The sequence below is a fragment of the Mrakia frigida genome, assembly GCF_051309035.1.
Source record: "Mrakia frigida strain ATCC 22029 unplaced genomic scaffold BDY24scaffold_4, whole genome shotgun sequence".
In the NCBI taxonomy this organism is placed as follows: domain Eukaryota; kingdom Fungi; phylum Basidiomycota; class Tremellomycetes; order Cystofilobasidiales; family Mrakiaceae; genus Mrakia; species Mrakia frigida.
This window is the reverse complement of record NW_027481277.1, coordinates 294,767-304,282: the sequence shown is the minus strand read 5'-3', so window position 1 is coordinate 304,282 and position 9,516 is coordinate 294,767. Positions and strand designations below refer to the sequence as shown.

General features: G+C 53.9%; 3 protein-coding genes across 3 annotated transcripts; 2 read left to right on the top strand and 1 right to left on the bottom strand.

The window, feature by feature from the left end:
• Positions 1 to 420: 420 nt before the first annotated feature.
• BDY24DRAFT_201132 (protein tyrosine phosphatase family protein) lies at positions 421 to 2,309 on the top strand. Its single transcript, XM_076636462.1, has 4 exons — positions 421 to 1,149; positions 1,295 to 1,629; positions 1,762 to 1,857; positions 1,937 to 2,309. Exons 1-4 carry the CDS (start codon positions 832 to 834, stop codon positions 2,193 to 2,195), a joined length of 1,008 nt encoding a protein of 335 aa, XP_076499850.1. The 5' UTR covers positions 421 to 831; the 3' UTR covers positions 2,196 to 2,309.
• Positions 2,263 to 7,287, bottom strand: BDY24DRAFT_201110 (uncharacterized protein). The gene is made up of 18 exons (XM_076636461.1): positions 7,227 to 7,287; positions 6,967 to 7,121; positions 6,854 to 6,864; positions 6,738 to 6,767; positions 6,609 to 6,627; positions 6,395 to 6,454; positions 5,917 to 6,276; positions 5,139 to 5,807; positions 4,934 to 5,048; positions 4,798 to 4,849; positions 4,644 to 4,700; positions 4,287 to 4,525; positions 4,032 to 4,185; positions 3,610 to 3,938; positions 3,426 to 3,525; positions 3,324 to 3,337; positions 2,995 to 3,255; positions 2,263 to 2,921 (listed from the first exon to the last, which is right to left on the bottom strand). The coding sequence occupies exons 2-18, from the start codon at positions 7,101 to 7,103 to the stop codon at positions 2,424 to 2,426; spliced, it is 3,105 nt and encodes a 1,034-aa protein (XP_076499849.1). The 5' UTR covers positions 7,104 to 7,121; positions 7,227 to 7,287; the 3' UTR covers positions 2,263 to 2,423.
• BDY24DRAFT_377897 (uracil phosphoribosyltransferase) lies at positions 7,280 to 9,513 on the top strand. The gene is made up of 12 exons (XM_076638842.1): positions 7,280 to 7,589; positions 7,730 to 7,735; positions 7,815 to 7,884; positions 7,958 to 8,010; positions 8,110 to 8,141; positions 8,251 to 8,400; positions 8,481 to 8,519; positions 8,615 to 8,662; positions 8,729 to 8,815; positions 8,915 to 9,004; positions 9,136 to 9,211; positions 9,301 to 9,513. The coding sequence occupies exons 1-11, from the start codon at positions 7,484 to 7,486 to the stop codon at positions 9,184 to 9,186; spliced, it is 732 nt and encodes a 243-aa protein (XP_076499848.1). The 5' UTR covers positions 7,280 to 7,483; the 3' UTR covers positions 9,187 to 9,211; positions 9,301 to 9,513.
• Positions 9,514 to 9,516: the final 3 nt, after the last annotated feature.

The window sequence follows — 9,516 nt, the reverse complement described above, 5'->3', positions numbered from 1 at the left end:
TCTCCTCGTTTTTTTTTTTCTTACGCTCCTGTTTTAGTTGAACGATCTCTATCTCTCTCACTTATAGCACTAGTTCCCAGCCTCCCGTTAGCTTTGCCTTCCTCGTTTAGTTTCGTTTCCCTTTAGAGGCGCGTCCGTCCGTTCTGTGTCGGGCGTTGCTCGTTCGTCCTTTTTCGCTATGCTTTCGACCGTTTTTTACATCTGTTTCGTTAGGCCTTTTGCTTTACTCTTTGTTTCGCTTTTTCGCAGATAACAGTTCGGAGGGGGAGATGGGAGGAGGCGGGAGGGAGAGGAGGGTTTGAGCTCGAAGGAAGGAGGGAGAGCTGGAGGGAGGGTGAAGAAGCATGAGAAGTCAGATATCGTTAACCATTGTATGTCCTTCTTGGAAATACTACAGATCGAGCTGCTGAGAACAGGGATAGATCTGGGAGAAGGAAGAGGGACGAGGAGATGGGTCGAGTCGCGCTTTTGTTTCTTGATCGAGAAGCGACTGATCTTCAAGTTCGGTCGGTCTTGCTTCAAAGAAATGAGCCTCGTCTTTGGGACAAGAAGATTTTCATGGTCGCTAAGCTCGACAGCAAAAAAAGATGACGAGGGAACGACGGCCTCTGCCTTCGAAAGAGGCGAGCTCACGCTCCTTCCTTCCCTCCTTTCCCTCTCTCTCCCACAACCCTTCCAACTCCCTTTCCCTTTCTTCTTACTACAGAACGCTCCTTCATCCTCCTCGCCACCTTTCCAACCTCTCAAGCTCACCAGTCTCTCCCCTCAGTCGTGCGCCCTTCCCTCCTTCGACACCTCTCTCGCTCCTCCTCCCTCCCTTCCTCCTCCTCCATGCCGACCTTCTACAACCCCCTCGGACCCTCCATGTCTTCCGCTAAACGACACCCTGAACAAACTCCCATCGTCATCCACAACGAACTCTCAGGTCGAGAACGAACTCGACGAGAGCTCTCTGCTTCAGGGCTGGAGAATCCCTTCTCGACCCTCGCCGCCAAATCCAGAGACAACAGAGGGAAGAATCGATATACCGACATCGCTCCTTACGATAGGACGAGGGCAAAGGTTCAGGAGAAGGAGGGAGCGGAGGGATATTTGAATGCGAGTTGGGTGGAGGAGGTGGATGGCGAGAGGAGGTGGGTTGCGTCGCAGGTGAGCTCGAGAGCTCGTTTCCTTCCTTCTTTGGCTTTCGTTCTGCTTTTCCTCTTTCCATTTGCTGTATGTTTCCATGCTGACCACTCTGTACCTCTCCTTCTCTCTTCTACTCCTTGTCAATTCGTATGCTCCGAACTCCCAGGCTCCCCTCCCTTCAACCCTCCCTTCCTTCTACACCTTCCTCCTCACCTCTCCCTCCCTCGGCCTCGTCGTCCAACTCACAAACTTCATCGAACGAGGAATCCAGAAAGCCGAACCCTACTTGCCCACTGCTTCCTCGCCCGTCATGAAGTTCCCCGGAGCGGAAGGGCTGGAGGTGAAGTGGTTGAGAACGGAGAAGCGACCTCAGGAAGGGTGCGAGGTCACGGATCTGGAGATCTCGAGCGAAGGAGGGAAGATGAAGAAGGTGGTGAAGCATCTTTGGTTCCAAGGATGGCCGGATAAGGGAGTGCCGAGTGATGTGGGGTTGTTGATGAAGTGAGTGTTTCGTGGGCGTTGTGGGAGGAAGGAGAGGGAGAGGGCTTGAGACGCGTCGTTCTCTTGTCCACGCCTAATGTTCGTCGACTGACGGGACTCTCTTCTGCTTTATTTGGCTGTTGTACTACCCAGGTTCATGAAGCTCGTCGAGGAAACCAACGTCTCTTTCCAGCCGCCTTCCTTGCCTACCTCTTCGTCGTCCTCGTCGCCTCCGATCCTCGTTCACTGGTTCGTTCTTTCGTTCTTCTCTCACTCCCTTCCCTCTCTCGTTCCCTCCCTGACCTTCCTGTCTCTTTTTTCGCTCCAGCTCCGCCGGTGTAGGCCGCACAGGCTCCTTCATCTCCATCTCCTCCCTCCTTCGCCTCCTCCCTCTTCACCGTTCCAACTTCCCAACCCCGTCCCAAAGCTCTCTCGGCCCCTTGTCCAAAGACGTCCGAAACGACCCTTTGGCTATCGTGATCGATCACTGTAGGGAACAGAGGCTGATGATGGTCGAGACGAAGGAGCAGGTCGATTTGGTTTGGAGGTGTACGAGAGAGGCTGCTGAGGGACGGAAGTCGTCGTAGCTTTCGAACGGGCTCTTCGTACGTAGATTTTCACGAGCTTACTTTAGATTGGGAGGTCGTAATCATGGCATGGTTGACGAGACGTAGACGCGCGGAGAGGATACAAAAAACGAGAACGAGAGCGAGAGAAAGGGAGAAAGGTCTACAACGAACTGGAGCGGAGAAGGAAGAGCAGAAAGAAAGACAAGAGGACTGAAACGTAAGAAAAAGAAGAAGGGGTAAACAGAATCACAACATATGACTACTCTGATGATCATATTCCAACAACGCACTCAGGTCGAAATGCTCATCAAACGCGTTGAACAACGTCTCGTCGCCTCTTCCTCCTCCCGTCCCGCTCCCCATCGCTCCACCTCCTCTCCCACCACCGCCACCCAAAGCCATCGAGCTCGGCGTCCCTTGCTGATGATGACCGTACTGATGGTGCTGATTCGCAAAGACGTTGTTGGACCCGAAGATGTTTTCGAGGGGACCTTGGCCTCCGAGGTAAGGCGAGTAAGGTGCGGAGACGGGGAGGGAGGAGAGAGGGAAGGTTGGGGTTGCTTGTTGGGGATGAGAGGGGAGACCGATGGAGGACGAGGAGGAAGGAGGGAAGGAAACGAAGCTGTGGTCGGCGGAGGAGGAGGAGGGGAAAGGGTAGGCTGCCGAGGCAGGGTGGGTTGGGTTTTGTTGAGTTGAGGAGGAAGGGACGCCTGTGGGAGTGGTATTGGGTTTTCGTCGGAGGACCTGGGAGCCGTATAAAGTAGAGTTCAGTGAGCTGGCGGAGCAGGAAAAAATGCTTGCTCGTCGAGAGACTCACCTTGATCGCTCGATCCAATTCAACCTCCGTTCGACCGTAACTCGAGGTTTCCCCGCTGTTCTTCCTCTTGAGGTTGGACCCTCCTCGCTTCCTGAGCTGCTCCTCGATGAGAGCCGTAAGGACGGTGACTCCCTTTTGAGCGATGGTGGAGGTGTGCTGGAGTGAACGGAAGATCTCGATGGCGTCGAGGACGAGCTGGAGCGAAGGGCTGAGGTCCGAAGCGGGAGACCCAGCGTCTTCTTGATGGGAGAACTCGAGGATCTGTTGAGAGCGTAGTAGATGAGGTTCAGAAGAGGCTAAAGGAAGAAGAGAAGAGGAAGAGAGCTCACCAAGATGATGGACGCTGAAAGAAAGGAGACGTGACGCGAGGAAGGAGAGGAGATCAGCGATCGTTCGGATCGACGTACGAGTGAAAGATCGAAGAGACTCACCAGCAACAGCGTGAGCAAGCACTGTCCACGTCTTTCGGAACTCTTCGAGGGTGCAGCCCTTGAGGTATCGAAGAATCCGACGAGCGAACTTGCAGCAGGTCTGTGGAGAGAGAGAGAAAAGAAACGAAGGCAGGTCAGCCTCGACTCGAGCTCGACGACGAGAGAGGAAGAACGAAGAACTCACATCTCTCGACTGCTGGTATCTCGGATCCCTAAACGCTCGACCGAGGAAGGGACGATGGAGGATGATCACCTTGTGCGAAGACGAAACAAGATACGCCATCCTCTGCCACTCCAGCCACCTCGGCGCATTCTTCGGCAACGGCCCAGGATTTCCGTCCACATCGGTCTGCATCCACGACGGCGCTTCCTTCAGGATAACCTGCGCCTCCGCGTCCATCTGCAGAATAAGACTGTACGGAATCGATTTCGACGCGTGAAGCCCATCGAAGAGCTTGTGAACCTGGACGGCAAGTTTGAGGAGCTGGATCGTGTGAGAGTCGATCGTGGGAACTGAACGAAGAAGAGAGAGAGAGAGAGAGAGAATCAGCACAGCGAGAGCGCGGAGGTCAACGAAACGAGCCTAGCCTCGAAATCCTTGCTTACCTTCGGTGCTGAGAGGTTGGAGGGTCGAGGGGTCGAAGAGGGAGTCCTCGGTGCAGTGGAGAGGGACGGCGGAGTCGAATTGACGAAGGGAGATGGCACAACTTCGGTTGAAGGGCAAATGGAAGAAATCTTGGATGACAAGTTGCCACCAGGTCTGTAACGGAAGCGAAGAGAGCCCGAGCCAGAGGGAAAGGAAGAGTTCAGCGAGCGAAGGGAACGAACGAACGAAGACAGCGAGGCGACGAAAAAGCTCACCCTCTTGCAAACCTCCCTCGTGATCAGAGCTCGATGATCCATGGGCGGAGAGACCTGACCTGGTTGAGCTGGGTAGCTGTCCGACGAGAGATGGTTGATGTTGAGCGCTTGAGCGATCCGGATGGCTGTGGCGAGCATCGTGAAGTAGAGGTCGGATTTTCCGAGGTGGTTGGCTGGGGAGACGATGATGGCGATGGCTTGGACGGAGTAGAGGGAATGAGAGCCCATCCAGTTGGCCTCTGAGGAAGAATGTCGGAGACGAGGAGAAGGAGGAAGAGACGAAAAGGAGGACGAAGAAGCGACGCGGATCAGCTATCGGATCTTGCTCGTCGCAGAGATGATGAGGACGAAACGAACCGTTGAGAGAAGTAATACAGGCTTCGAAGTACTTGTTCAGCAAGCCTTGTATCGACTCTGCAAGAAAAGAAGGCGAGAGAGCGTCGAGTCAGGAAGCGTCGACAAGCAAACGAGACGCTCGATGACCTTCCAAGCCGTTTCCCGCTGCACTCACCTCCAGGGAAGATCTTCTCAGCGTCTGAGAGAGGCATGTGATGAAGTGCAGACTACAACCAACGAGCGAGAAACCCAAGAATCAGCATCAGAACTCGAGAGACGAAGTGGAGACGAAAGGAACGTTCTAAACTGACCATAAGAACCCCAAACAGCATCGCCAACCAACTCTTGTTAACCTCCACCTCCCCCGTAGCTCCCTCGGCCCAGAACAGGTCGCACTCCGATCGGAAAGTCGGGACGTGGTAGGCGCTGGGGCGAGGCGAGGCGAAAGACACAGATCGAGTCGCGTCAGTTTCGTCGGTCGAGCAAAGACGAAGGAAAACGAGGCAAGAGACTCACCAATGCAACCAGGAGACCATCTCCATATCGTAATCGATCAGTTTCCTCCCGGCTTCCTCGTTGGGGATCATGGAGATGACGGAATGTCGAGATCTGGAGGACGAGCTCGACTTGTAGTTTCCTCCTCCTGCTCCTCCTCCAGGCGTTGAAGCCGAGCTGGCCGAACGGGGAGTTGGGATAGAGATGGGAGGTGGAGGAGGCGGTGCCATCTCGAAGGAAGGTGATGGTTTTGAAGGTGGTGGGTGAGAGAGGGAGAGGTTCGACGAGGAGGCAGGAGCTCCCTTCCCATTTCCGAGCGAGACGTGAGCGAAGTTGGAAGCAGGAGAAGGTCGAGACGGATGTTGAGGTTGATGAGAAGCGAAAGCTGAGGAGGGTTCGATAGGCTGAAGAGGACGGAAGGAGGTATTGGCTGGGAGGGAGGTACTGCTGAGAGAGTGAGGTCGCTCGGGGTTGGGATTCGAAGGGAGGGATGGTCGACGTTGAGGATGATCGGCTCCTCCGTTCCATGCAGACTGAGGATGCTGAGTTTCGACTCCGTACATCTGTTGGTCGTCCTCTTCTTCTTCCTCCTCTTCCTCGTCCTCTCCCTCGTCTCCCTCCGACGATCGTCGAGCGTTGCCTCCGAGGAGAGCTCCAGTTGATTTGGCTCTTGAACGACCCATAGCCAAGCTGATGAGGAAAGAGAGTTGGGGTCAATCTCGGTTTCGACAATCTCGAAACGACGAGAACAGAGTCGTCAACTGGGAGAGACGAGAAACGAGAGAGACGCGACACTCACAACTCCAACGTCGCCGCCGCATCAGCCTCAGCATCCACATCCCCTTCCCCCTCGCCCTCAGCAGCTTCACCACCACCGGATCCACTCCCACTCGCTATGTCCCCCACGGTCTTATCCAACGCGTCCCCAGACCCTCCTCCGGTGATCAGCCCTCGAACTCCAACACCTCCAATCACTCCCATGTGAGACCCAGAGCCATGTTGATCTTCTGACTTAAGCTGAGGATACTGAGTGACGAAGTTGGTGAAGAGATGTTCGAGGGTAGAGAGTCGATGATTGAGGTTGTCGGTCGTTTGGGTTGTTGATTGTCGGAGATCCTCGAGTTGGGATTGAGCTGCTCGGGCGGTTTGACGAGATGTTCTGTGAAAAAGAAGAGGGAGGAGATAAGGACGTGTTAGCTTGTGGGAGAGAAGCGAAAAAAGGGGATCGAAACGCGTCGAGCGAGGTGAGAATCGGAGAAAGTGCGGGAGGGACGAACGACGCTGGCTCCTTCACGGTGATCTCGAGCTTGCATTCTGAAGTTTTACCTCGCTTCACGCTGAAGAAGTAGAATCGAGGTGGGAAGAGAGATCAGCTTTCGGTCGAAGAGAAAAGGAGGACGTGTGCTCTGGACAAGAATGGTGCGAGGCGAGCGAGCGGGCAGAGAGCTGAGCTTGGAAAGCGAGCGAAGGGAATAGGAAAGGAAGACTGACCAGTTTCCACAAGGGATATCTGCAAAGGTAGCGTCGAATCAGGAGTCAGCATGAGCTCATAAGTTTAGGTCTCGTTGCTCTGAGGCGGAGAAGGTAGAGAGCTCAAACAGGGAGAGGGGAGGGACCTACTTTTGTCGCAACGAGTCTTCCTCCTTGTGCCTGAGAGAAGAAGAGTAGAAGAAGCGATAAGGATGAGCTTGAAACGAGATAAAGGTCGAAGAAAGGAAGGAAGCGGTCACGCTCACACTCTGTGCATCTGGACGAGGAAAGGAGAACGGGGAGGGTGTGAGCTTTCGTTGAACGAACGGGATGGAGAGAGGCAAAGGAAGAAGGAAGGGAGAGAAAGGTGAGAGCTCACGAGAGAGGTTGGCGCTGACTTTTCCTCGCGAAACCAGTCTGGTCTGGAGGAGGAGAACCTGAAGTCGAAGCTGAGAACGAGTACTGGCCTCCAGATTGCTGAGAAGGACCTGGTTGACCTTGAGCTTCGTTGGGCATCTCCGACTCGACGGAGGGCTGGAGGAGCCACGCAGAGAACGCGAGGTCAGGAACGGACAAATCTTCTGCCATGCGCGCTCGGAGGATTGTAGAAGAAAGAAGAAACAGATTTCCAAGACTGACCTCGAGAAAGCGAGAGATTCCTGGGAGAGGGCAAGGAGGGGGAAGGAGGAGGTTCACAGTCAACTCACCCGCTCCTCCGAATCCGAGCTGCCCTGATCAATCTTTGGGCCTGCTCGTCCTCCTCTTACCTCGAACCCTCACCCACAAAACTTCATCTCCCTCTCTCTCTCCCCCTTTCTTCAACTCAAACACGCAACAGAACCCCCTTCTACTCACCGTCCAAACTCAACACTCCCGCTCCTCCCTCCCCTCCAACCATGCCTTCTATCGTCAACGGCCAGGCCCACGGTCCCGCTGTCACCTTCGAGTCTCGTCTTCCTCTCGCATCCGAGTCTCCCAACGCTCAGGGTCACGATCTTCCTAGTGAGTTTCTTCTGCCAGAACAAGAAGGAGCGGAAACAAGGAGGGGACGAGCAAATGAGCTCGACCCTTGCCCTTCCTTCCTTCCCTCTCCTCCTTGACCTTTCTCGAGCTGACCCTCGCTTCTTTTCCTTTATTTCAAGGCAACGGTACATCCCGCTCGACGTCTCTATCTCTCATCTGAGGAAAAAGAAGAACGCTAACCTCCTTCCAATCTGAATCAATCAGCTCGAACTCTCCATCAGACGGCTCAGCTCGAGGGTTTGCTCACGATCATCAGGTCGAAAGATACAGGACGGTTAGTACCCCTTCACTGCTATACCCTCACCGTCTTTTATTTGCTGACCTCGACTCCCTTATCGCTCAAACAGAGGGGACTTCGTCTTCACCTCCAACCGAATCATCCGTCTCCTCGTCGAAGAGGGTTCGTTTCCCAACCTTCCCTTCCCTTCCCGACCCTTCAATCTTTCTCCAACCGGAAAGCGCTGACCTCTCCTTCATCTCCTCTACCTCTATCTCACAGGTCTCAACAACCTCCCCGTCGTTCCCAAGCAGGTTCGTTCGTTCTCTATCTCTGCCTTTCGGATTCCCTCATCTCGGGAGAGGACGTTCTTCCCTCCAATCGATCCTGACCTCTCGCTCTCCTCTTCTTGTTTCTGCACAGATCACCACTCCTTTGGGAGACGTCTTCACCGGTGTTGGCTTCCAGGGCAAGATCGCTGGAGTTTCCATCATGCGAGCGGGAGAGGCTATGGAGGCTGGACTTCGAGAGTGTGCGAGGTCGGTTCGACTCGGTAAGATTCTGATTCAGAGGGTGAGTACTCTATATTTTTCGAGTTTCTACCTATGAAGGGATCTAGGGCTGACCTAGGTTTGGCTTTGAAACTTCTACAGGACGAGGAGACCGCGACCGCGAAGCTGTACTACGCTAAGGTTCGTTTCTTTTTTTTCTGTCGCTCTCGCCTACTTTCATTCTCCTTCCCGTCCCGCCTTTGCTGACCCTCACTCTTCTTCTCGATGATCAACAGCTGCCAGAGGACATCGCTTCCCGACACTGTCTCCTTCTCGACCCTATGGTTCGTCCGACCTCCCTCTTTCCCGTACTCGACCTCGAGCTCACGCCTCCTCTCTTTTGTTCGCAGCTCGCCACCGGAGGATCCGTCATCAAAGCCATCGAAGTCCTCCTCGATCACGGAGTCCCTGAGGAGAGGATCATGTTCTTGAACTTGGTAAGTTTGTCTCTCCCTCTCTCTCTCTCTCTCTCGTTCAAAGACGCGTCTCCGTTCCTCTTCTCGAACTGATTTCCCCGTTTGTTTTTGTGGGTTCAGATCGCCTCCCCCGAGGGAATGAAGAAGGTCTGCACCATGTTCCCCAAGATGACCGTCATCACCGCGAAGGTCGACGAGGGTTTGAACGAGGTACGTTTTTTCTTTTTTCTTTTCTTTCTTTCGCTCTTTTCGTTTTCGTTTCGACGCGTCTTCTTGAGACGTCCCCCTCGTATCCTGACCTTTCCGTTCCGTTCCTCGCTGTCGCTTTCGTCTTCGAGCAGAAGAAGTACATCATCCCTGGACTTGGAGACTTTGGAGATCGATACTTCTAAAGGAACTGTGGACTGGGAGAAACTGGTGAGTCTGCGAACTCGGCTTCGTCTCGACGCCCCGTCGTGTTTCCGGTCTGAAGCTCACCCGTCTTTCTGCTTCGTTCTCTTTTGCAGAGAGAGCAGTGCATGAAACCCGATTACTATACAACGAGTCGGAGAACGACGAGGGGTGTCAATCAATAAAACCACAACAACAAAATCACAACGAACAGACTCGATCGTCTTGGGCTTTTTCTTTATGTCTTTTTCTTTCCTTTCCTCTCTCTCTGAAGGTGGTGTAACTTTTTGTTCTTCTATATATGACTTGAAAACCCTGAACTCAAAAAACGA